We start from the raw sequence: 27,907 nt of genomic DNA on the forward strand, positions 1-27,907 counted from the left end.
CTCTGAGTTAGACTTCAAAGATGAAGCACAACGCCATTTTAGCCTCCTGTACAAGGAAATTTTCTGATACAGAAAGCTAGCCCAATAGAAAAAGAGCACCAGCTACATTTCTTGCATTACAAGGTTCAAAGAGACTGTTGGTAGGCCAAAAATAAGGGCCAAGTTACCCCTGCTAGCATGAGCTAGGATAAAGGGAGGGGCACATAGTATTATATACCTAAAATGCAAATGGTATAAAATGGAAAGAACAAAGCTGGGTCCCACAAGTACATTAAGGCTGTAGAGAAGGTAGTATCTCAGATTTTGCTAGGCTTGCCCCGTAAGTGGAGAGCGCGGGGAATACTTTGACCATCATCCCTGGAGATAGTAGTTTCTTCCTGGTCTGAGTTGACACTGAGGCATGGTTCATTGATGGGAGTACCTCAGTCTTACCATAAAGGACCAAGTAGAAAGCAGCAACCCTAAATCAAATTACAGAGTTAGGTTTGATTTAGCAACCCTAAATCAAACCTAACTCTGCCAGGTGGAGGACAGGCCAGTCAACCTAATATGATAAGTTAAAATCAGTACAATTGTCAGTAAGTCATTACTTATTGAAAGGACATTCTGAAGTTATCTTGAATTCTCATCCACTTGGCAGTAGCCAGGGGCTTGCCAATTTAATCTTTGAAGTGGAAACAAATACTTGGTTAATAAACAGAGAGCCAGTATGGAGAAAACCAATATGGAAGATGTGGCAGTTTCATAGTATTTATGAATTCCAAAAAGAAATGTTGATTATGTTTATAAACTGGTCTGTTTCTCTGAGCATGATACCCTTTGATTGTGTTAAATTCAAAGGCTTTACATTTACTTGATTACATCAAGATTAGGGCTTTGATTTGACAATATCATTAGGGCATGCAGGGATGAGTCCTCGCCCTCTTAATGGGCTATATAAACGGATGCTAAATCAAGAACACAGAAGTAGAAACACAGAGAAAGAGAAATGAGTCATTTGTCTTGTGAAGAGAACAGAGAAGCTGACCCCAAAAGGAAACAAGACCTGGGAAGAGAGATGAACCTTATGCCAGCCTACAGCTGAGACAGGAAGGATCTGGACCCATGGAGCTTTAAGAGGAAGAGGAGATCCTTTTGTGGTTCATAAGCATGATGAACGGGTGTTCATGCGCTTGTGTGAGGTGTGCCTCCCTCAAACCTTTTTACAACGTCAGCACATTACCCATCTGACATGAAGAAAGAAAGAAAAAAGAGGAAGAGGAAAGCTGAACCCTCACAGATGTCGTCTGCCATCTTGTTTCAACACGTGGCAACAGATTTTGGTAAGGAAGTAACCTGGAGTTGGACTCTTTAGATTCTTGTAACTGTAAGCTTTTACCCCAAATAAATACCCTTTATAAAAACCAGCAGATTCCTGGTACTTTGCATCAGCACCGCTTTGGCTGACTAATACACAAGAATGTAAATAAAAATTTTAAATCTCATGTATCAGGAAGACATGTCCCAGTACACAGAAAGGTAAAACCAAGAAGTAAAATATAATGAGGAAGTAGATACATTAACTAGAAGCATAACATTAAAAATGATTAGTTGCCAGAAATACTAGCTAGATGGGTTCCCCAAGCAAATGGACGTTTGGGCACAAACTCATCTCTCAAGGGAGAAAGGTATTCCTAAAAAATCACAATAATGAAAGCAGGCATCTTTGCCTTGTTCCTGGTTTTAGGGGGAACATTTTCAGTCTTTCACCATTGAGTATGATGTTTGCTGTGGGTTTTTCATACTCACATATTATTATGTTGAGAAATCCTCCCTCTACTCCTAGTTTTCTGAATGATTTTATCATGATGTTGGATTTTGTCAAACGTCTTTTTGGCATCAATTGAGATGATCATGAGGTTTTTTTCCCCTTCATTCTTTTGTTGTGGAATTAGAGAGAAGTTCAATTATTTGAGTATAGAGAGGCCAGGACTCAGGAATGATTTTGAGAAGGAAAAATGGTTTATTGACGGCCGGCCGGACTCGGGAGCTTTCTGTTTGAATCCCGAGCCCTGAACAAGATTTTCAAATGTCTTTTATACCACGAGGAAAGGCCAAATGGTCGCTTTGTTTCAGTTCTCAATAGGCTTCAATTAGCATATATATCTTCCACATCTTAGGTAAGCTTTTAGCATGGACTCCAGACATTCTAGATAAGCTTTTAGCATATTTACTTTTTGCATTTCCCCTAAATACTTAAAAAGTTTATAGCCCTTGCATTGTTAAACTGTTTCCTGGGACTGGAGCCTGTAGCCATTGTCCCTAAGGGCAGGACTGCAGCCTCTTACCGTTCCACACCCACAGCCTTCAAGTTATCTCTGAAGAGACAAAGAGCCTTCCACCCATAGCCCACATCACTTTAATATGGCATATTACAATGATTGATTTTCTTATGTTGAACCATGCTTATATTCCTAGAATAAATCTCATTTTGTCGTGGTGTATAATCCTTTCAATACACTTGGATTTGGTTTGCCAGTATTTTGTTGAGGATTTTTTTGCATCTATTTTTGTAAGGAATATTGGTCTGTAATTTTCTTTTCTTGTACTTTCTTTATCTGGCTTTGATATCAGCATAATGCTGGCATCATAGGATGAGTTAGGAAATATTTCCTCTTCTATTTTTTGGAAGAGTTTGAGAAGGATTAGTGTCAATTTTTCTTTAACTGCTTGGTAGAATCCACCAGTAAAGCCATGTGGTCCTAGATTTTTGTTGGTTGGATGTTTTTTTATTACTGATTCAATCTCTTAACTTGTTAAAGGTCTGCTGAGATCCTCTGTTTCTTCTTGAGTCAGTTTAGGTAATTTTTATGTTTCCATGAATTTTTCATTTCATCCAGGTTATCTAATTTGTTGGCACACAATTGTTCATAGCATTCCTGTTTTAGTTGGCTAAGGGCTGCCAATGCAAAATACCAGAAATGGGTTGCTGTGTTAGTCAGCCAAAGGGGTGCTGATGCAAAGTATCAGAAATTGGTTGGTTTTTATAAAGGATATTTATTTGGTGTAGGAACTTATAGATACGAGACCCTCACCAAAGTCTATTTTCACATGTTGGAGCAAGATGACTGTAGACATCTGCAAGGGTTCAGGCTTCCTGGGTTTCTCCCTTCCAGGGTCTTGCTTTTCTCTGGGTTCAGGGTTCCTGTCTTCCTGGGGCTTGCTTCTCTTTCCTCTGTGACCTTTCTTCCTGAGGCTCCAGCTTAAGGCTTCAGCATCAAACTCCAACATCAAAACTCCGACATCAAAAACCCTCAACTTGGGAAGTGGATTTAGCTCGATTGATAAGAGTGTTTGCCTACCACATAAGATGTCCAGGGTTCCAACCCAGGGCCTCCTGACCTGTGTGGTGAGCTGGCCCAAGCACAGTGCTGATGTGTGCAAGAAGTGCTGTGCCATGCAGGGATGTCCTGGCATAGGGAACCCCCACGCACAAGGAGTGGGAGAGCTGCCCCATGCGAAAAAAGTGCAACCTGCCCAGGAGTGGCACTGCTCACACAGAGAGCTGATGCAGCAAGATGAAGCAACAAAAAGAGACACAGATTCCCTGTGCCACTGATGAGAATGCAAGCGGACAAAGAAGAACACACAGTGAAAGGACAGAGAGCAGACAATGGGGGAGGAGGGTAGGGGAGATAAATAAATAAAAAATAAATCTTTAAAAAAAAACCCTCAACTCTGTCCTTTGCCATACCTTTTATCTGTGAGTCCCCATGACCAAAGGGTGGGGACTCAATTCCCTACCGGCACAAGAGGTTTATATAATTATTTAATCAAGTAAACCTATGAATCCAATATAATCTAATATGCCCAGAGGAGATCAGTTTACAAACATAATCCAATATTTCTTTTTGGAATTCATCAATAATATCAAACTGTTATACTCTGCCCTCTGAATTCCAAGAAGACATTACAATATTCAAAAAAAAAAGAGACTTAAATCAGTTACAATGCAAGTACTAAATCATATCACAATCTATTTAAAGAAATACAGTTGGTCTTGGGGCAAAGTCCATCTGCTATAGACCTCTGAAATTACAAAACAATTTATCTGCTTCCAATACACAAATTGATAGAAAAAGGATAAACATTTTCATTACAATAGGAGAAATTGGGAGGGAAACACTAGCAGAGTTTCTCTGCAGTTCAGTAGACCTGCAGGGCATCCTCTATTCAATTTCAAAGTCTTAGAGTCATTCTTAAGATGATGGTTTATTCTCCTTGGTGCGGTGTGGGAACCCACCCTTTCCACAGGCCTGCCCAATGGCCATTTTCTTGGTTCCACCCTCATCAAGCATCTGCGAGTTGACCAAATTCCAGACCTTTCTCTCCAGGAGTGTTGGGGTGAATGCCACACCTTACCCAATCTCTGAGTTAGAGTCTTAACCCCCTAGTACAGTCATGTGAAGATAACATCCCCCTAACCTTTGGCATACAGGCTCACCGTCTCAGAGCAATGGGTTGACCACCTAGCTTTCCCTAACCTTTGGGGAACAGACCCACCCTTCTCAGACCTGTGGGGTACTGAACTTAACCACCCTAATCCTTGAGGAATGTGCTCCACCCTCTCTGTACCCTGGGGCAGCAAAATTCACTCAGAACATCGGACAGGACCATCCACCCCCTTTAACTGCTGGGGCAAACTCACCCTCTCTGAACACATGGGAGGGGTTCCTCTCTTGGCCCAAGGTGATGTCCTAATTGCAGATCTCAGCTTCCATGGTTTTCCTCTTGAAGTCATTTCCCCTTTAATCTTTCCTTTCCATGTTCCTTTTATTCCAGGCTGACAGTGGCTTTGTTTATACAGCTCTCTCAAAAAGTCTGTTTGTTTAGCATTCAGGAAGCAGGGGTCCAAGCCATCAGACAGTAAGACTTTCCATGAGTCTTTCTGACATAACTGCATCTTCAACCCTGATTTACAAGTTCCAAGTTTAGTTAAGTCCTTAAATGGGGCACTTTCATCTCGGAGCTTGATTTCCAGAGGCCTGGAATTTCCAGAACCAGTTTCTGTTTTCTTTGTGCCCCAGAGTTCAGTCCTCAGCATCTCTCTCTCATCTAGCATTTTGCCATAAGCTGCAAGCAGAAACCAAGCCACATTCTCTGGGTTTACTTTGGAAATTTCTTCAGCTAAATGCCCAGGCTCGCCATTTTCAAATTCTGCCTTCCATAAAACACCAGAAGTTAATCTTGCTAAGTTCTCTGCAACTCTAAAACAGATTGCCTTTCCTCCAGTTTCCAATAATAGTTTTATCATTTACTTCTGAGGCATCATAAAAAGTCTCTTCAGCATCCATCTCACAATTATTTGCTTCTAAGGTCTTATAACAAATAACTTAGGCTCAATATTGCTACCAACAGTCTCTGCAAAGCAATTTAGGCCTTTTCCATCAAGCATCTCACAATTTCTCCAAAAAGTACCCCTTACCCATTTATAAAACCCTTCAAGCATTTTGGTGACTGCAAAAGCACTTCCCTACTCCTTGGTACCAAATTCTGTATTAGTCAGCAAAAGGGGTGGTGATGCAAAATACCAGAAATTAGTTGGTTTTTATAAACGGTATTTATTTGGGGCAGCAGCTTACAGATACCAGGCCATAAAGCATAAGTTACTTCCCTCACCAAAGTCTATTTTCACATGTTGGAGCAAGATGGCTGTAGACATCTGCAAGGGTTCAGGCTTCCTGGGTTCCTCCCTTCCAGGGTCCTGTTTTTCTCTGGGTTCAGGGTTCCTGTCTTCCTGGGGCTTGCTTCTCTTTCCTCTGTGAGCTTTCTTCCCAGTGCTCCAGCTTAATGCTTCAGCATCAAACTCCAACATCAAAACTCCAACATCAAATACCCTCAACTCTGTCCTTTGCCATGCCTTTTCTCTGTGAGTCCTCATCCACCAAAGGGTGGGGACTCAACGCCCTACTGGCACAAGAGGTTACATAATTACTTAATCAAGTAAACCTATGAATCCAATATAATCTAATATTCCCAGAGGAGATCAGTTTACAAACATAATCCAATATTTCTTTTTAGAATTCATCAATAATATCAAACTGTTACAGTTGGCTTTTACAATAGGAATTTATTGGGACAGAAGCTTCCAGTACCAAGGCTGTGAAAATGTCCAAATCAGGACATCCTCAAGAGATGCTGTCTCACCATATTGCAGCTGTGGGCGATCAGATATATGGCTGCATCATCTAAACATGCTTTCTCTTGGAGCTTAGCTGTAAGCAGTCAAGCATATGGCTCATCTCTCCCCTCTCCTGGTTGCTTCCGCTTCAGTTGCTCCACTGCTTCCAGCCTCTGACCTCTCTCTGAGCCTCTGGTGTTTCTGTCTTCCTGCACTTGCAGGTGATCCTGGAATCCTCACATGGCAGGATAAAATGGCAGGTCTCTTTTTCTGTGTGTCTCTGCACACTTTTCCTGTTTATATAGGACTCTGATCAAAGGGTCCCACACCCATAGCAATGAATTAGCTCCAAGAACATGGTCTTTTCTAGGGTTCAGAAAAGGCTTTAAACTGTCACAATTCCTTATAATCTTTTTTTTTTTTTTCCTAAAAGTTTGATTTTAATTATTTGTGTCCTCTCATTTTTTCTTTGTCAGTTTGGCTAAAGGTTTGTTGATTTTATTGATCTTTTCAAAGAACCAACTTTAGGGAGCAGCTGTAGCTCAGTGATTGAGCTTCTGCTTCCCATGTATGTGTTCCAGGGTCAATCCATGGTACCTCCTCAAAAACAAAACAAAATAAAAAACAACACTTCAGGTTTCATTGATTCTCTTTATTGTTTTTCTAGTCTCTATATCATTTATCTCTGCTCTATTGTTTACTAATTCCTTCCTTTTGCCCCCTTTCAGTTTAGTTTGATCTTCTTTAGGTTATTGATTTTTTTAATCTTTCTTCTTTTTAATGTAAGCATTTATAGCTATTAATTTCCCTCTCAGCATTGCCTTTGCTGCATCCCCAAAATTTTGGTATTCTGTATTTTCATTTTCCTCCAGATATTTTCTAATTTCCCTTATGATTTCTTTTTTGACCCATTGGTTATTTAAGTGTGTGCTATTTAATTTCCACATATTTATTATTAATTTCTAGTTTCATACCACTTTGAGCAGACAAGATATTATATGGTTTCAATCTTTTCAAAAAATTTTTGAAAGATTTTAAAAAATTTATCTCACCCCCACCCCCCGTTGTCTGCTCTGTGTCCATTCACTGTGTGTTCTTCTATGACTGCTTCTATCCTTATCAGTGGCACTAGGAATCTGTGTTTCTTTTTATTGCGTCATCTTGTGTCAGCTCTCCGTGTGTGCTGCACCATTCTTGGGCAGGCTGCACTTTCTTTCGCACTGGGCGGCTCTCCTTACAGGGTGCACTCCTTGTGCGTGGGGCTCCCCCACGCAGGGGACACCCCTGCGTGGCACGGCACTCCTTGCGCGCATCAGCACTGCTCACAGGCCTGCTCCACACGGGTCAAGGAAGCCCAGGGTTTGAACCACAGACCTCCCATGTGGTAGGCGGACGCCCTATCCATTGGGCCAAGTCTGCTTCCCCATCTTTTTAAATTTGAGTTTGGCTTTCTGACCTAACATTTGGTCTATCCTGGAGATAATTCATATGCACTTGAGAAGAATGTGTATTCTGCTATTGTTGAGTAGAGCATTCTTAATTGCCCATTAGTTATAACTGGTTTATAGTGTTGTTCAAGTCCTCTATTTCCTCATTGCTCTTCCACCTAGATGGTCTAAACTGATGAGCGCATCAGCACTACTCAGCTATTAATCTTATTGAGGGGAAGCAGACTTGGCCCGGTGGTTAGGGCATCCGTCTACCACATGGGAGGTCCGTGGTTCAAACCCTGGGTCTCCTTAAACCGTGTGGAGCTGGCCCATGCGCAGTGCTGATGTGTGAAAGGAGTGCCGTGCCACTCAGGGGTGTCCCCCGCGTAGGGGAGCCCCACGCACAAGGAGTGCGCCCTGTAAGGAGAGCCACCCAGCGTGAAAGAAACCGCAGCCTGCCCAGGAATGGCGCCACACACACGGAGAGCTGACACAACAAGATGATGCAACAAAAAGAAACACAGATTCACGTGCCTCTGACAACAACACTGACAACAACAGAAGCGGACTAAGAAAGAACATGCAGCAAATAGACACAGAACAGACAACTGGGGCGGGGGGGAAGGGGAGAGAAATAAATAAATCAATCTTTTAAAAAGTCTTATTGAGGATCACATAGGTGACAAATTCTCTTTTCTGCTTTTAAAATTCTCTCTGCCTTTGGATTGTGACAATTTCACTATAATGTTTCTTGGTGGAGATCTCTTTGAGTTTACCTTGTTTGGAGTGTGTTGAACTTCTTGGATGTTTATATTCATATTATTTATCAGATTTGGGAACTTTTCAACTAGTATTTATTCAAATACCTTTTTTTGCCCCCTGTTCTTTCTCTCATCTTTTTGGGACTCCTATGACACATATGTTGGTATGCTTGGTGGTGTCCCACAGCTCTCTCAGGCTTTGTTCATTTTCCTTCATTCCCTTTTCCTTCTGCTTCTCACATTGGATAATTTCAATTGTCTTCTCTCCAAGATTGTTTATTCTTCATTCTGCCTGCTGAAATCTGCTGCTGAAACCCTTATTGGGTTTTTTCATTCTTTTTTTTTTTTAAAGATTTATTTATTTATTTAAATCCCCCCTCCCCCGGTTGTCTGTTCTCTGTGTCTGTTTGCTGTATCTAGTTTCTTTGTCGGCTTCTGTTGTCCTCAGCGGCACGGGAAGTGCGGGCGGCGCCATTCCTGGGCAGGCTACACTTTCCTTCGCGCTGGGTGGCTCTCCTTACGGGCGCACTCCTTGCGCGTGGGGCTCCCTATGCGGGGGACACCCACGCGTGGCACGGCACTCCTTGTGCGCATCAGCACTGCACATGGGCCAGCTCCACACGGGTCAAAGAGGCCCGAGGTTTGAACCGTGGACCTCCCATGTGGTAGACGGACGCCCTAACCACTGGGCCAAGTCCGTTTCCCTTGGGTTTTTTCATTTCAATTATTGTACTTTCCAGCTTGAGAATATCTGTTTGATTCCTTTCTATAATTTCTATCTCTTTATTTTGTTCAATGTTTTATTTCCTTTAGCTCACTGAACATATTTGTCGGCTGATTTTAAGTCTTTGACTAAGAAGTCCAATGTTTGAGCTTCCCAAGGGATGGTTTTGTCAAATATATTTTTCCTGAGAATGGGCCATATTTTCCTATTTCTTTGTATATTTTGTACTTTCTTATTGGTAACTGGACATTCTAAATATTAAGTTGTTGAAACTCTGGAAATCTGATTCTTCCTCTCCTCTGGAATTGCTGGTTGTTTTCTTATTGAGGGCTGAAGTTGGCAGTTTGTGACTTCTCCAAACTATTTTTGCTTCCAAATTGGGAAAGGAAGGAAAGGGAAAAAAATCAGCACTCTCTTTAGGACTTCTCTGCCATTCTGCTTGTGGGGTTGAAACAATGGCTGCTCTCCTCGTGGTTAAAAGGAGAAATCAAAAGCAATACGATCACACACACCCAGTTTTTTGGAGGATCTTGTCCTTATTGTCTACCCTGCCACCAGCAAGTGATGCCAAGATCAGGGGCTACTGTACACACCATTGCTTGCCATGTAGTTGGAGATAGTAGCCACTATACAGAAGGTGAAATATACTAATATTTACTGCAATTTACCGACCTCTTCATTCAGCTCTTCCCTAGATGCTGCAAGCACTCCACTGGTCTCCTGAGTTCCCAAATGGTTGATTCTAACAGTTCCTGCCAGTTCAATAGCTGTTTAGGTGAAAGGACTGATTTCTGGAGCTTCCTACTATACCATCTTCCCACAATCTTCCCGTCCTTCCAAATTCCTGTAGGTTTTTTCCCCCCACTTTTTAAATTAAAGTTAATAGGTCACAAAGAAAGCTACATTAAAAAACATAAGACGTTCCCATATAACCCACTCCCCACCCCATCATTTTTGTAAACTGTATTTTTTGAAGAGATATACATCACAAAAAAAATGTTATACTAAAAAACATAAGAGGTTCCCATATACCCCCCACCCCTCACCTCACTCCTCCCACACCAACGACCTCCCCCATCATTGTGGCACACTCATCACACTCGGTGAACACATTCTGGAACACTGCTGCACCACATGGATAATAGTTTACCTTGTAGTTCACACTCTCCTCCAGTACATTCAGTGGGTTATAGCAGGATATATAAAGTCCAGGATCTGACCCTCTAATATCATTTACGACAACTCAGAGTACCAAAAATGCCCCCACATCATATCTCTTCTTCCCTCTCCCTACCTTCAGCAACTACTGTGGCCATTTTCTCCACCTCAATGCTACAATTTCTTCTATTACTAGTCACAATAATTTTGTAGTAGAAATCATTAGGTCTACTCTAATCTATATTTTATTCCTCCATTCTGTGGACCCTGGGATGGTGATGTCCACTCCACCTCTACATCAAGAGGTGGCTTAAATTCCACATGGATGATGGATGCAGTTCTCCTGCTTGCAGTTGTAGGCACTCTTGATTTCCTAGTGTGGTGGTTGACTATCTACACTTCCCTATTAGCTGACCTGGGTAAGTCCAATGAAAGAGAGAGTAGGAGTTGCAACTCTGCTGGGGCTCAGGGCCCAGCTGGCACACAGGCAGTCCAGAGATTCAAGTCCCCTGAATAGACACCATCCTTAGCACCAACCACAAGTTCAGTAAAAGTGACAGAAGAGGAATGTGTAGAAAGGTCACATCTGAGTCCAGCTCCATCACACTCAGGAGCACAAATTCCAGAGTAGAGCCCTCTGACATGGCACAGATTTCCAAATTCATTTGCCATGACTATATACCCTGTGGATCTCTGTAGCCTTCAGGAGAACTAATACCTAGAGTTGTATCTACCTTGGCTTTTTCTGGGGTTCTGCTGAGGTGTGCGTAAGCGTGACCCCTCTGATGACCTCCCAACTCTTTTTGAAGACTCTTAGCCATATAAACTCATTTGTCTTTGCCATTTCCCACTTTTATTTAAGGTCAAAAAGCAGTTTTTAACATACGATCCTACATGTAGACTGAGATATTCTGCTCGTCTGAGTTGACCCTTTTATTCAAGGTCTCTTTCTAGTTGCATCACCAATTAGTGATTGGTAGTAATCCATCGGCGCCAGGGAGGCTCATCCCTGGGAGTCATGTCCCATGCTGGGGGGAAGGTAATGCATTTACATGCTGAGTTTGGTTTAGTGAGTGGCCACAATTGAGCAACATGGAGGCTCTCAGGAGGTAACTCTTAGGCACCCTGCAGCTCTAGGCCTCGTTGAAATTTCAAGCACACAGGCTCATAAACATAGTCATCAATATCAAGGGACCATCATTGGACCATCCTTCTTTGCCCTTGCATTTGGGGGATTGTTGTTCCACTGGGGAATGCAAGAGAACTCCCCAGGATGGGAACTCAGCACTCCCTCAGCTGTCTTGTGTAACTCTCCCACTACAACAATAGAAAGGATAAGATGAGGGCATAGGAATACTATTGGGTGGGGCTTTGCAGACCTGAGTGGGGCTAGGGTTGGGAGGATGGGTCAGATGGTCCATGGAACTGGGGGGAGGGTTGGGAAGGAGCAGATGAACACAGGAGATCATCAGATATGTGGTACAAACTATAATGTTGAGATAACTCTTTAGAAAATACATTAAGGGTTGCTGGTTTAAGGTGTTTGATGGGGGCATCTGGTATAGGGTGCACCTGGGGCAGGTTTCTAGGGAGTATGTGAGTGTTCATCTTGTCATAGCATGTTATATCAGTGGGCGGAGACCCATACAATGAGTGGGAAGGTGGTGTACCCCCATCCTGGGGAGGCCTGATGTTCTCAGACAGAAAGAGGATGTCTCGAGAGCATGGCGGAGGACAGACTAGTGTGTCAAGCCCTTAGCATTGTTGCAATTACCTATGAATCTTGTTCTTTAAGCAGTGAAGCTTGGTTGTCACCCGTGGGCCCCAAGGGGAGGGGGAGAGAGGAACAGAAGAGGGGATACCTGGGGGGCAATGGAAGTGTTCTGCAAGATCATGCAGTGATGGATACAGACCATGTTAAATTTCACCAAAAATTTATATGTGTGTAATCTAAAATGCAAACCGTAATGTAAGCCACAATGAACCATGGTTAGTAGCTATGTTTCAATATCTGTACATCATTTGCAGCAAATGTAACATCCACATGTAAAAAGATCATTGCTGGGGAAAGGGGAAAAGGGTTTGAGGTTGGGTATACGGGAATCCCTTATATTCTTTGTGACTTTACTGTGACCTAAAACTTTTTCGAAGACGTAATAAAAAATTTTTTTAAAAAAGCATGTAGACACTGAGGAAGAAATGGAGGAGAATGCCTTGCCACTTACATACAGGGCAACACCTATTACAGCGATGAAAGGCAAAATGTCAAAAAAAAAGTTTTATGCTATTTTTCATTTTTAATACCCCAATTTATTTTTTACTTTTATTTTTTTGAAATTATTACATATTCTATTTCTAACCTTTAAACCTATCATTGCTATTTCATTTTCCTACTAATTAAATTCGACAATATATTAGGCTTAATTTTTGAAGAAGTTTTGGATCACACAGGGATTCAACTATGGCAGGGGAAGAGCACTGGTGTCATTGATGGGGGATGCATGGATGGGAAGGAGTTCTCCAGGGCATGCAGATAGGGTATAGAGATATTTTATTTATTTTTAAAAGATACTTAGATTACATAAAATGTTGCAAGTCTTTTATTAGAGGTTTCTTTGCCTTGAGGCAGCTATGCAAAATGCAAATCTCCATTATATCACTTACCAGCTTTAAACCTTTCAATGAGTCCCTTGAATAAAGACAAGGTCTTGGCTTGTCTCTAAGCTTTTAACTGCTCCAATAAGTCATCTCTTGGAGTTGTCCCCACATACCAAAAGTGTGCCTTTGTCTGGAATGGCGTCTTTTATCCCGGCTAAGTTGTAATTAATTTTTAAGGGTGGGCTTAGGGTTTACCCTTCTGGGACGCCTTTTCCCCAGTTCTCTGTACCTACCCCCAAGGTCAAGAAGGAGGCCTTTGTATTTTTACCATATCCCCCAACCCCGCAAGGGGTTAATGCTTGTTTAAGGTCAGGGATCCAGTTCAAGGTTCCGCAGCAGGTTATCAGCCGAGTCAGAAATTCATGCGAAGACCCGCCTTCTTCCCCGCCCCGCCCCGTCATCGCCCCGTCCTCGCCCCATAGGGCACATACTGCAATTTAAGGCCCTCAAAATTCTCACCCTTTATAATTTGCAGAACATTCTGATATGGCTATTTATGTCCATAAGCAGGAGTTGCAGAAAGGCAATATTGTTTAGTCCGGCTAGAATGGAACCTTAGGAAATGGCTACGAAATCATTATATACAGTCAACCTTCGTGGGGAGAGCTAGCTAGCTTCAAAACTGAACCGGTGCACCAGAAAAATTCGGCCGCTGCCCCCGTACCGGTAAGACCACAAATCCCAGCATGCCCAGAAAGTAGCGAGGTGCAGGACGCAGTGTATGCTGGGATATGTAGTCCCGTACTAGTCCAAGAAAAGCCCAGAACATCCCGTGACGTCAAGAGAGCGCAGGAAAAGAGTCAGAACCGGTCCAGATTCAAGTTAAATCTTTCTCTAGGAAGCCGACACAAGTTTCTCTGGTGATCCGGTGTCAACTCAAAACAGGCCCCACCCCGCAGTCCGGGCGGACCTATGGCGCGCGTCAAGTAGCCTCTCGCGTGAATCGGAGAGCAAGAGTAGGAAGCCTTCAGCCCTCAAGGCGCAAGCTAGCTAGAGAGAGTAGTGGCACGCAGGACGCTCCCCGGGGCAAAGGCTGAGAAGCTTCTTCTGCAGCACCGCTGGTGAGGACGTGGCAAAGTTGCTTTGGACCGCAGCTTCGCCTTCCCCCAGCGGCGCGGGAGGCGCAAAGGCTCCTGGGAGCACGCATGCGCCCACCGCTGCGGGGAGTACTCCTCCAACGTCCGCGGGCGCGGGAGGTGTCGGCTGTCGACAGCGGCGCTTTGCGGCTGGTCGTACGGTAGGGCGCGGGCGGGCGCGGCGGCAGTGGCGCGCACAGGTGATTGACTGGCCGCCCGGTTGGCTGGCTGAGGAAGCGCCTGGTCCTCATCGCTGGCAGGTGGCAGAGCCCATTTGGGCAGTTGGGGCGGTGGAGGCAGAGGCGGCGACGGCGGCCGGGCTCGGGAGGTGCTCCGCGGACCAAGGCCATGGCCCCGCGGCTGCAGCTGGAGAAGGCGGCCTGGCGCTGGGCAGAGACGGTGCGGCCCGAGGAGGTGTCGCAGGAGCACATCGAGACCGCCTACCGCATCTGGCTGGAGCCCTGCATCCGCGGCGTGTGCAGGTGAGGCTCGTGCACCGGGCCTCGCGGCCGCTTCAGCCGGGCCTTGGAAAGCCCGGCCGGGGCAGGGTGGGAGGAAGGAAGACCGAGGCCCCCTGCGTGCACCGAGCGGCGCGGAGAGGGGCGAGATGGAGGTTTACTCTTTTCCGCGGTCTGGGCGGTCTCGGAAGCGCAGCCTTCCCGGGCTGTCTGCGCGGAGGTGATGCTGCTGAACCCTTTAGAAAGAGTTCTGGGTTCTCATCTGGAAGATGGCGGTGGAGATGGTTGAAGGCAGGAGCCGAGAGTTTAGCAAACATTGGTGGTTGTCATGTCTTCGCCAGGGCTTGGCTTTTTCGTTTGTAAAAAGGGAACTTTTTCGAAGTGAGCTTCATCTCAGTATAACTTGCATTAGTGTTGACACCGAAGGCCCGATCAACTTAGTATTATTTTTGGAGAGGGCAGCTTTAGAAAGGTATGATTAACTTACGTCATCACTACACTTCATCCCTAGGTGACCTCGCCTCACTCATTAGTATTTCAGTTTTTGTTTTCTCTTTTTTTTCATTCTGATTCTACTCCACTTGCTGCGTAAGTACTATCCTTCCTGTCTGGTTAGACTTTGACCCTTACCTTTCCTTAAACCCCTCTTTTAGATTTTATCCTTGGGCCTTGAGCCTGTTTCTTCCTTTCCCACCTTTTCACGCGGTAACTATAGTTTTTGTTCCGGAATGTTGTTGAATTGGCTTGGCCAAATTGGGCATGCTCAGTAGCTTTTCAGCAGGCACTTGGTAAATGCTTTCTGGAGTTTTTACTTCCCGCAGGATGTGTATGGGTTGGGGGAGAGGGGTGGGCGGGGAAGTGGATCCAGATGAAATGGAAGGCATGGTCTCTGGCTTTGAGCTTAAAATTAAAGTCCAGTTTTGGAGCTGAACAAGTTGGGGAGCTTCCATAAAGTAATCGAATAATTCCAAGCTCTGGATGTCTGAGTCACAGAACGGCAAATTTGACACAGTTAAGTACTGGAATGACAGAAGGCCGTGTATAAGAGTTTACCAAGGGGAGCCAGTGTAGCACAGTGGTTGAGGGCCTGCTTCCTGTATACCAGGTCCCGAGTTCAATCTCCGGTAAATCCAGGAGAAGAAAAAAAGAAACTGACGACGTCAAAGACAGTAAATAAATAAATAAGCAAAAGAAATTAAATAATAAAAATTTAAAAAAGAGTTTACTGAGCCTCAGTAACTATCTTAGCACGGGTAGGTTTCAGGATAACTGAAAATTTTAAATTGTTAAAAGTTCTTATTTTAACGGAAGTAGAGACTAGAAATTGGCCGAGATTACTGTAAGAAGAGCGTCATAGAAAAGATAAGTTTCAAGTTGCATTTGCAAGATTTATATCTTTATTGAGATGTAATTCACACACCATAGATTACCCATTTAAGTGTATAATTGTTTTTTAGTATATTGAAGTGGTTGTGCAACCATTACCACAATCTAATTTTTGAACATTGTCATTTCTTCTAAAAGAAACTCTTTGCCCGTTAATTAGTAGTCTCCTACCCTGTCAGCCTGCTCCTCAGCCCTAAATAACACTAATCTACTTTTTGTTTCTAAATTTACCTGATTTGGATTTCATGTAAATGGAATCATACAGTTTGTGGACTTTCGTGAGTGGCTTCTTTCATTGAGTATAATATTTTCAAGGTTCATGTGGTACCATTTATCAGTACTTCATTCCTTTTTTGTGGCCAAGTAAAAGTCCATCGCTTGGATCTATCACATTTTATATGTCCATTACTCAGTTGATGGACATTTGGGTTGTTTCCCCATTTTGGCTATTAAGAAAAATGCTGCCGTGAAAATTCGTGCGCAAATTTTTGTGTGGATGCCTGTTTTCTCATATCCCTTGTCTATATACCTGGAACATTTTGAGGAACTGTGAAACAGTTTTCCAAAGTGGCTGCACCATTTTACATATTCAGAAGCAGTGTATCAAGGTTCCATTTTTCAACATCTTCAAATTTGTTACGTCTGTCTTTTTGATGCAGCCATAGTGGTGTGAACTGGCATCTCATTGTGGTTTTGATTTGCATTTTCTTGCTGAATAATGATGAGCATCTTTTCACTTGCATTTAAAAAATTTTTTTTTGAGAAATGTCTATTCATATCTTTTGCCCATTTTAAAATTGGGTTGTCTTTTTTTTTTGAGTTTTAAGAATTCTTTATATTTTTGGATACTAATGCCTTAACAGATATATGATTTGCAAGTATTTTCACCCATTTTACAGATTGTTCGTCTTCTTGAAGGAATTGTTTGCAACACATTTTAATTTTTATTTAGTATAATTTATCTACTTTTTCTTTTGTTTCATGTACTTTTGGTTATTGTAAGAAACTAAGATTCAAGCAGTTTTATTTAAATATCAAAAAAGTTTTTTTCCTACTCATTTTTACTCTTTTTTTTTTTTTTAGGAGGTATGGGTATTGAACCTGGAACCTCTTACATGCGAAGCAGGCACTCAACCACTGACCTACACCTGCTCCCTTTTTCTTCTTTTTAAACATCTCTTCTGACTCCTTTGCAAGGAGAGATTAGAATACTAATAGTATTGTCGGTCTTATTTTATACTTACCACAACAATTTGTTAAGAGATACCAGAGAAGGAATTAGTTTTTTAGCCATATTCAAAGACTAGGTGAGTCAGGACTTTTATTTACATTTCTGAAGCTGGTTAGGACAATTACTGGATGATGAAAGCAATCATACTACACTCTAATGTGTGCTACACCCCATATCCACACAATTCTGAAAATATTGTGTCTTAATTCTTAAGACCGGACTTGTTCGCTGACAATGAGGATGGTAGTCAAGTAAGATTTTTGAAGTAAAATGTAGAAGGAATGTATGCATTTTGATCTGTATTGCTAAATTGCCCTTCAGAATGATGGTTACACTTTACACTCATTGTGTAAGAATGTCTTATTCCCTCATACCCACACCAATACAATGTGTTAATCGTATTTTTTTTTTCCTCTCCCTTCCACCCCCCCCAACCCCGGTTGTCTGTTGTCTGTTCTCTGTGTCTATTTGCTGCGACTTCTTTGTCCGCTTCTGTTGTCTTCAGCGGCACTGGAGTCTATGTCTCTTTTTGTTACGTCATCTTGCTGTGTCAGCTCTCCGTGTGTGCGGCGCCATTCCTGGGCAGGCTGCACTTTCTTTCGCGCTGGGCGGCTCTCCTTAGGGGGCGCACTCCTTGCACGTGGGGCTCCCTTATGCGGGGGACACCCCTGTGTGGCACGGCACTCCTTGCGTGCATCAGCACTGCGCATGGGCCAGCTGCACACGGGTCAAGGAGGCCCGGGGTTTGAACCGCGGACCTCCCATGTGGTAGACAGACGCCCTAACCGCTGGGCCAAGTCCGCTGCCTAATCATATTTTTTGATCTTATAGGTGGAAAATGGTATCAGGTGTTTAATTTGTTTCTTTTTGTGTGAGTTAAAATTTCAAAGGCTGTACCTATTCTTATGGAGTACAATGTCTATTGAATTTTCAAAGGCTGTACTTAAACTTATAGAGTACAATGTCTATTTTATTCTAAGGGAAATAGTACTTATCAAATTAAAACATTACAGAAATGCATTCTAGAAAGCCATGTCATGCCAATTTATAACACTAGTGACGTCTCATAGCTCTGGTCCAAAATCCTTATTAGGACTTTGAGGCCATTTATGCTTCTTTTGTTGAGCTTTTTCTCACTGGCGATGTTCCATTGCCACCTTCCTTCTCTCAGTTAGTTTAAATTTTCTCTCGCCTTAGGCCTTAACACTTTTCCTGACCCTCAGACCAGATCATTTCACCCTTTTTTTTTTAAAGTAGGTTTACAGAAAAATGCATAAAATATGGAGTTCCTGTATACCAGTATATCACCTTGCATTAGTGTGGTAGATTTGTTACAATTCATGAAGGAACATGTTTATAGCCCACCGCTTACAATAGGATTCACTTTTTATGTTGTATAGTCCTACTTTTTAAAAATTTATTTTTTTAAGATTTATTTTTTATTTATTTCTCTCCCCTCCCCTTTCCTTCCCCCCCCCAGTTGTCAGCTCTCTGTGTCCATTCACTGTGTGTTCTTCTGTGACCACTTCTATCCTTACCAGCGGCACTGGGAATCTGTGTTCCTTTTTGTTGTGTCATCTTGCTGTGTCAGTTCTTCGTGTGTGCGGCACCATTCTTGGGCAGGCTGCACTTTCTTTCGTGCTGGGTGGCTCTCCTTACAGGGCGCACTCCTTGTGTGTGGGGTGTCCCTACGCGGGGACACCCCTGCGTGTCACAGCACTCCTTGCACGCATCAGCACTGTGCCTGGGCCAGCTCCACACGGGTCAAGGAGGACTGGGGTTTGAACCGCGGACCTCCCATATGGTAGACGGATGCTCTAACCACTGGGCCAAGTCCGCTTCCCCCTAATGGTTCTTACTTAGTTTAAAAAAATTACATACGGAAAAGTATACAACTCATAAGAATAACACTTGATGAATTATCACATGTATCTTTCACCAATATCAAAACATGACTAGCACTTCACCACACCCCTACCCCATATTCTGCTTCCTGCTACCCACAGATTATTTTGTCTGTTTGAACTTCATATACAGTTAAACATTATGTTTCCATTTGTGTGTAGCTTCTTTTGCTCAGCATTGGTGAGATGTTGTAGGTAGCAGCAGTATGTTTGTTTGTTTTTAGTGCTGTATAGTATTCCATTGTGTGACTGTGTACTTTTATCTTTTCTTCTAGTGATGGTCATTTGGATGGTCCCAGTATGTGACTATTATGTATAAGGTTGTTAATGAACATTCATAACAATACACACATATACATACTTAAAAAAATAAGTTTTATTGATATATGTTAATAAAGCATGCAGTTCATCCATGTATAATTACATAGTTGTGCATTCATCAATTCAGTCATTGTTAGAGCATTTTCATAATTTCAATAATAATAATAAATAACAAAATTCTCCATCTTTCAATCTTTCTATGCTTATACCCTGCTATACATAGCTCCTATTACTGGCCTTTCTTCCTTCCTTTCCTTTCCTTTCCCTTCCTTTCCTTTCCTTTCCCTTCCTTTCCTTTCCCTTCCTTTCCTTTCCTTTCCCTTCCTTTCCTTTCCTTTCCTTCCCCTTCCCCTTCCCCTTCCCCTTCCCCTTCCCCTTCCCCTTCCCCTTCCCCTTCCCCTTCCTTCCTTCCATCCTTCCTTCCTTCCTTCCTCCCTCCCTCTCTTTCCACCTACCATATGACCTGTCCAAAGTGTATATAATTAGTGGCTTTGTTGTGCATTCATCACCACAAAAAATTTTAGAACAATTTTATTACTCCAAAAAGAAAAACTCCTTAGATGCGTACATACATAAGCAGTCACCTCTCAATCCCTTTGTCCTTTCCTAGCCTTACATAACCGACTAATCTAAATTCATCTTTATATGTTGATTTTGTATTTACATTTTATATAAATGGAATTATTCATTATGTGGTACTTTGTGTCTGGTTTCTTTCACTTAGCATAATTATTTTTTTTCTCTGATATTAACATCTGGTAGTATTAACATATTAGTTCAGTTTCAAAGAGAAATGGTCTTAAATATGTAATTTTACACATATATCACTTTTTTTTTTAAGATTTATTTTATTTATTTATCCGCCCCTCCCTGTTAATCCTGTTGTCTGTTCTCTGTGTCCACTCTCTGCGTGTTCTTCTGTGTCTGCTTGTATTCTCATTAGCTGGCTCTGGAACTGATCCTGGGACCTTCCTGAGTGGGAGAGAAGCAATTACTCTCTTGCACCACCTCAGCTCCCCTGTTCTGTTATGTCTTCTTATTTTCTCTCCTCTGTGTCTCCTGTTGCGTCATCTTGCTGTGCCAGCTCTCAGTGCAGGGCAGTTTTTCCCACACGAGGTGGCATTCCCGTGCAGGGCGGCTCTCCTGTGCCACATTTCCACATGGACCAGCATGGACTACATGGACAAGCTGTGTGGGCCAGCTTGCCCACTCCAGGAGGCCCTGGGCATCGAACCCTGGACCTCCTATATGGTAGATGGGAGCCCAACTGGGTGAGCCACATCCATTTCTGTTTCCCTCACATGTGGTTTCATTCTGCTATACAGTCCCTTGTTACCTTTTTTAGCTTTCCTTTTAGTAATATATATGGTCTTAGTTTCTTTTCAACCACTGCCATACCCATATAATAGTAGTACTAGTTACAAACATTATGTTGTGCTTTCACATTTCTATTAATTTCCCAGGATTAACACATATCCTTTTTACTAATTCTGCACAAATTAACCGTCAGCTTTCCATTCTCTATTTTCTGGTGACCCATATTCAAGTTATTAACTTCATGAGATTACACAGTATATTTACTTGATAGTAGTACAATCATACAGTATTTGTCCTTTTGTGTCTGGCTTGTTTTACTCAACATAATGTTCTCCAGGTTCATCCATGTTGTCATATCCTTCACAACTATTTCTTCTCTCTCTTTTTTTTTTTAAGATTTATTTACTTCTCTCTCCCCTTCCCCCCCATCCCAGTTGTCTGTTCTCTGTGTCCATTTTGTTGCCTGTTCTTGTCTGCTTCTGTTGTTTTCAGCGACATGGGAATCTTTCTCTTTGTTGTTGCATCATCTTGTTTAGTCAGCTGTCTGTGTGTGCAGTGCCATTCTTGGGCAGGCTGCACTTTCTTTCGCGCTGGGCAGCTCTCCTTATGGGGCGCATTCCTTGCGCATGGGGCTCCCCTATGCGGTGGACACCCCTGTGTGGCAGGGCACTCTTTGTGTGCATCAGCACTGTGCGTGGGCCAGCTCCACACGGGTCAAGGAGGCCCCGGGTTTGAACCGCGGACCTCCCATGTGGTAGACGACGCCCTATCCACTGGGCCAAGTCCGCTTCCCTTATTTCTTCTCATAACTGCGTAATATTCCATTGTGTGTGTTTTTTTTTTTAAGATTTTAAAAAATTTATTTCTCTCCCCTTCTGCCCCAACCCCCCCGTTGTCTGTTCTCTGTGTCCATTTGCTGCATGTTCTGCTTTGTCCACTTCTGTTGTCAGCGGCACGGGAATATGTGTTTCTTTTTGTTGTATTGTCTTGCTGTGTCAGCTCTCCGTGTGTGCGGTGCCATTCCTGGGCAGGCTGCACTTTCTTTCGCGCTGGGCGGCTCTCCTTAGGGTGTGCACTCCTTGCACGTGGGGCTCCCCTATGCGGGGGACACCCCTGTGTGGCACGGCACTCCTTGCACGCATCAGCGCTGCACGCAGGCCAGCTCCACACAGGTCAAGGAGGCCCGGGGTTTGAACCACGGACCTCCCATGTGGTAGACGGACGCCCTATCCATTGGGCCAAGTCGGCTTCCCTCCATGTGTGTTTATACCACAGTTTATCTTTTCATTGTTTGATGGGCATCTTGATTGTTCCCATATTTTGGCAATCGTGAATAATGCAACTATGAACATTGGTGTGCAGATGTCTGCTCTCAGTACTTCTCGGTATATACCTAGTAATGGTTTTGCTGGATCATGTGGCAAATCTATAGTAAGCTTCTTTAGGACTCCCAAACAGTCCTTCTCAGCAGCTGTACTATTCGTATTCCCACCAACAATGAATAAATGTTTCTATCTGTCCACATCCTGTCCAACACGTGTAGTTCTCTTTTTATTTTATTTTTTTGCACTTATATTGACTTTTTTTAAATTTAACACTTTTAAAAATTAAAGTTAATAGATCACAAGGAATGTTACATTAAAAAACATCAGAGGTTCCCATATAACCCACTCTCCATAGTTCTCTTTTATTAGTGGCCATTCTAATGGTCGTGAAGTGATACCTCATTGTAGTTTTGATTTGCATTTCCTTAATCACTAGGGATGTTGAACATTTTTTCATGTGTGTTTTTTTGCCATTTGTATTTCTTCTTTGGAGAAATGTCTATTCAAGTCTTTTGCCGATTTTTTAATTGGGTTCTTTGTCTTTTTATTGTTGAGTTGTAACATCTCTTTATAGATTCTGGATAATAACCCTTATCTGACATGTGATTTCTAACTATTTTCACTCATTGAATCAGCTGCCTTTCACCCTTTTGACAAAGTCCGTTAAGATGCAAAAGTGTTTAATTTTGAGGAGGTTTGATTTTTCTTTTTTTTCTTTTATTGCGCATACTTTGAGTGTAAGGTCCAAGAAATCACCACCTACCACAAGGTCTTTAAGATGTTTCCCTACATTTTCTTGTAGTAGTTTTATGGTCCTTGCTTTTATATTTAGGTCTTTAATCCATTTTGAGTTGTTTCTTGTATAGGGAATGAGGGAGGTGGCCTTTTTCATTCTTTTTGTTAAAGATATTCAGTTCTCCCTGCATGCATTGTTGAAGAGACTATTTTGTCCTGTTAACGTGGACTTGGTAGGTTTGTTAAAAACCAGTTGGGGGAAGCGGACTTAGCTCAACGGATAGAACATCTGCCTACCACATGGGAGTTACGTGTTTCAAACCCAGGGCCTCCTTGACCTGTGTGGAGCTGGCCCATGTGCAGTACTGATGCGCACAGTGAATGCTGTGCCATGCAGGGGTGTCCCCCGCGTAGGGGAGCCCCACGTGCAAGGAATACACCCCGTAAGTAGAGCTGTCCAGTGCGAAAGAAAGGTCAGCCTGCCCAGGAGTGGCAGCCGCACACACGGAGAGATGATGCCACAAGATGATGCAACAAAAAGTGACACAGATTCCCGGTGCCACTGACAAGAATAGAAGCGGACACAGAAGAACAGACATTGAATGGACACACAGAAGAGACAACTGGGGTTGGGGAGGGGGGAAGGGGAGAGAAATAAAACAAAACAAAAAAAAACAACCAGTTGCCGTAGAAGCTTGGCATTTATTTCTGGACTCTCAATTCTGTTCCGCTGATCAACGTGTCTGTCTTTATTCTAATACCATGCTGTTTTGACTACTTTAGCTTTGTAATATGTTTCAAGGTCAGACAGTGAAATTCCTCCTGTAGTGCTCTTCCTTTAAAATGCTTTTGGCTATTTGGGTGTACTTTTCCTTCCAAAAGAATTTGGTAATTGCCTTTTCTATTCTGTAAAGCCAGACTTTTGGAATTTTGACTGGTATTGCATTGAATCTATGAATCAGTTTGGGTAGGATTGACGTCTTCACAATAGTCTTCCAATCCATGAACATGGAATGTCTTCCCATTTGTTTAGGTCTTTGATTTCTTTTATCAGTGTACTTTTTTCGTTAAATTGATTCCTAGGTATTTGAGATTTTTTTTTTTCCTGTCTGGTTGTGTATTTTTGTTGTGTTGCTTTGCTTTTCAGTGGGGGGCGTGCACCCCTCTGCACTGTGCAGGTCTTGGACGCTTTTTTTTTTCTTTGTTTGCCAGGAGGTCCTGGGAATTAAACCCCGGTCCTCCATATGATAAATGGGAGCTCAATTGCTTGAGTCTCAGCCACTTCCCAGGTATTTTGAGTCTTTTTGTTGCTATCGTAAGTGGAATTTCCCTGATTTCCTCCTCAGGTTGTTCAATACTAGTGTACAGAAACATTACTGATAGTTGTTTTGATCTTGTATCCTGTCACTTTTCTGAACTGTTAAATATTTCAAGTAGCTTTGTTGTAGACATTTCCAAATTTTCTAAATTTTGGATTATTTCATCTGTGAATAGAGTTGTACTTCCTTTCTTCCTATTTGGATGCCTTTTTTTTTTTTTTAAAGATTTATTTATTTATTTAATTCCCCCCCCCTCCCCTGGTTGTCTGTTCTTGGTGTCTATTTGTTGCGTCTTGTTTCTTTGTCTGCTTTTGTTTCTTTGTCCGCTTTTGTTTCTTTGTCCGCTTCTGTTGTCGTCAGCGGCACAGGAAGTGTGGGCGGCGCCATTCCTGGGCAGGCTGCACTTTCTTTTCACGCTGGGCGGCTTTCCTCATGGGCGCACTCCTTGCGCGTGGGGCCTCCCCCACGCGGGGGACACCCTTGCGTGGCACGACACTCCTTGCGCACATCAGCACTGTGCATGGCCAGCTCCACACGGGTCAAGGAGGCCCGGGGTTTGAACCGCGGACCTCCCATATGGTAGACGGACGCCCTAACCGCTGGGCCAAAGTCCGTTTCCCTGTATGCCTTTTATTATTATTGTTATTATTGTCTAATTGCTCAAGGTAGAACTTCCAGCACAATGTTGAATAACAATAGTGACAGTGGGTATCTTTGTCTTGTTCCCAATCTTAGAGGGAAAACTTTCAACCCTTCCTCACTGATACGATTTTGGTTGTGGGTTTTTCATGTCCTTATATTGAGGAATTTCCATCTATTCCTATCTTTCAAAGTGTTTTTTTTTTTTTTCAAGAAAGGATGCTGGATTTCATTGAATGCCTTTTCTGCCTCAATTGAGATGATCATGTGGTTTTATTCCTTCAGTTTGTTAATGTGTGGTGTATTATGTTAATTGATTATTTTATGTTGAACCACCCTTTCATACTAGGAAATCCCACTTGGTCATGGTATATAAGTCTTTTGATATTCTTTTGGATTCTCTTTGCAAGTATTTTGTTGAGAATTTTTGCATCCATGTTCATTAAAGAGATTGGTCTGTAATTTTCTTGTAGTGTCTTTGTCTGGATTTGGTATTAAGATGATGTTGGCTTTATAAAACATGTTGGGCAATTTTCCCTCCAATTTTTTAGAAGAGTTTAAATAGGATTGGTATTAATGCTTCTCATAATGCTTAGTAGAATTCACCTGTGAAGCCATCTGGTCCTGGCTTTTTATTTTGGGGAGATTTTTGATAACTAATTCAATCTCTTTAAATGTGATTGGTTTGTTAAGTTCTTATTTTTCTTGTAGTGTCAATGTAGGTTGTTTGTACATTTCTAGGAATTTGTCCAATTCATCTAAGTTGTCTAGTTTGTTGATACAGTTTCTCATAATACCCTCTTATGACCCTTTTTATTTCTGTGAGGTCAATCGTAACTTCCCCCCTTTCTTTTTTTAAAGAGTTACCAGGGATTAAATCCTGGACCTTGGACATGGTTAGCAGACACCCAACCACTTGAACTATATCTGCTCTCCCCTTTTCATTTCTGGTTTTAATGTTTGCACCTTCTCTTTCTCTCTCTTTTTTTTTTTGTTAGTATAGCTAATGATTTGTCAATTTTATTGATTGTCTCAAAGAACCAGGTTTTGATTTTGTTGATTTTTCTCTTTTCTTATTTTGTTCTCAATTTCATTTATTTCTACTCTAGTCTTTGTTATTTCTTTCCTTCTGCTTGCTTTGGTTTGGGAATGGTTTGCTGTTCTTTTTCTAGTTTCTCCAGTTCAGTTAGATAGTTGATTTTAACTCTTCTTTTTTAATATAGGTGTTTAGGACTGTGAATTTCCTTCCCAGCATTGCCTTTGCTGTATCCCATAAGTTTCGATAAGCTGTGTTCTCGTTTTCATTTGTCTCTATGTATTTACTAATTTCACTTAGAGTTTCTTCTTTGACCTACTGGTATTTTAGGAGTGTGTTTTTCAGCCTCCACAAGTGCAATTTTACCTCTTTCCCATATATTATTGATTTATAGTTTCATTCCAATATGATATGAGGTGGTGCTTTGTATAGTTTCAGTCTTTTTGTATTTATTGTGACCTACCTTTTGACCAAATGTGGTCTATCCTGGAGAAAGAGCCACGAGCACATAAGAATATATAATCCATTGAGTTTGGGTACAACGTTCTGTATATGTCTGTTAGGTCTATCTCTTCTATTCTGTTATTCACGTTCTGTTTCCTTGTTGATTTTCTGTCTAGTTCTATCTAATGATGTGAGTGGTGTGTTGAAATCTCCAACGATTATTGATGTCTATTTCTTGTCTCTTCTGTTACTTTTACTGTACCTGTTACTTTTACTGTACCTGTAGTTGGTGCTGGGGTTGGTGTATGCTCAGGAGACTTGAATCTCTGGACTGTCTATATACCAACTGGGCCCTGAGCCTCAGTAGAATTGCCACACCTACTCTCTGGTTCATTGGACTTACCCTGGTCAGCTAACATGGAGATGAGGATGGTCAACCACCACACCAGGGAACCAAGGGAATCTACAGCTGCAAGCAGGAGAATCCCATCCATTATCCGTGTAGGCTCTAAGCCCCCTCTGGATTTAGAGGTGGAGTGGACATCACCATCTCAGGGTCCTCAGGATGGAGGAATAAAATATGGATTAAAGTGGACTTACTGGTATTTTACTACTGAAATAATTGTGACTCTAGCAATGGAAGAAACTGTATCATTGATGTAGAGACAGTGGCCGTGGGAGTTGCTGAAGGCAGGGAGAGGGAAAAAGAGGTGTGATATTGGGGTATTTTGGGCACTTGGAGTTGTCATGAATGGTATTGCATTGACAGATGCAGGACATTATATATCCTGTCATAACCCACTGAATGGACTGGGGGAGAGTGTAAAGTACAACATAGACTATAATCTGTGCTATGTAGCAGTGCTCCAAAATGTACTCATCAAATGCAATGAATATACCACACTAAAAAAAAGAAAAAAGAAAAGAAAAGATGTCTATTTCTCCCTTCAGTTTTGCCAGAGTTTGCCTCGTGTAATTTGGGACACACTGGCTAGGTACATAAGATATTTATGACTGTTATTTCTTCCTGGTGGAGTGTCCCTTTTATTAATATATAATAGCCTTCTGTATTTCTTACAACTTTTTTGCATTTAAAGTCTGTTTTGTCTGATCAGTATAGCTACCCCTGCTCTCTTTTGCTTACTGTTTGCATGGAGTATCATTTTCCAACCTTTCTCTTTCAGTTTGTATCCATGGGTCTAAGGTGAGTCTCTTGTAAGCAGCATATGAATGGCTCCTGTTTTTTAATCCATTCTGTCAGACTATACTTTTGACTGGGGAATTTAATCCATTCACATTTAGTAATATTACTGTAAATGCATTATTTACCTCCATCATTTTATTCTTTAGTTTTCATTCTTTTTTTTAAAAAAAGATTTATTTATTTATTTACTCCCCCCCCCCCCCCCCCCCCCGGTTGTCTGTTCTCTGTGTATTTGCTGCGTCTTGTTTCTTTGTCCGCTTCTGTTGTCGTCAGCGGCATGGGAAGTGTGGGCGGTGCCATTCCTGGGCAGGCTGTACTTTCTTATGCGCTGGGCAGCTCTCCTTACGGGGCACACTCCTTGCGCGTGGGGCTCCCCTACGTGGGGGACACTCCTGCGTGACACGGCACTCCTTGCGTGCATCAGCACTGTGCATGGGCCAGCTCCACACGGGTCAAGGAGGCCCAGGGTTTGAACCGCGGATCTCCCATGTGGGAGACAGACGCCCTAACCACTGGGCCAAGTCTGTTTCCCTATTTCTTATTTTTATCTGTCTTTTTACTCTTCTGGTTATCCTTTCTGCTATTTTTTTTTAATATACTTAAATTTTTTTAAAAAAAGAT

The 27,907-nt window shown here is 42.3% G+C and overlaps 1 protein-coding gene and 1 non-coding gene across 3 annotated transcripts in view; both read left to right on the forward strand.

Annotated features, from left to right (window-relative positions):
• The first annotated feature begins 1,128 nt into the window (after positions 1–1,128).
• On the forward strand, positions 1,129–1,232 carry LOC111764922 (small nucleolar RNA U13). Its single transcript, XR_002797401.1, has one exon. It is a non-coding gene; the product is annotated as a small nucleolar RNA U13 (small nucleolar RNA).
• A 12,421-nt stretch (positions 1,233–13,653) lies between these two features.
• USP48 (ubiquitin specific peptidase 48) overlaps positions 13,654–27,907 on the forward strand; it is a 125,706-nt gene continuing 111,452 nt past the window's right edge. The window contains exon 1 of one of the 2 annotated variants that reach the window (XM_058304170.2): positions 13,654–14,449. In XM_058304170.2, coding sequence (XP_058160153.1) covers positions 14,316–14,449 — 134 coding nt within the window. In that variant the 5' untranslated portion in view covers positions 13,654–14,315. The remainder of the gene's footprint in view (positions 14,450–27,907) is intronic. The other variant, XM_058304171.2, reaches the window with a different exon arrangement.

Source organism: Dasypus novemcinctus, chromosome 9 (assembly GCF_030445035.2).
Source record: "Dasypus novemcinctus isolate mDasNov1 chromosome 9, mDasNov1.1.hap2, whole genome shotgun sequence".
In the NCBI taxonomy this organism is placed as follows: Eukaryota; Metazoa; Chordata; class Mammalia; order Cingulata; family Dasypodidae; genus Dasypus; species Dasypus novemcinctus.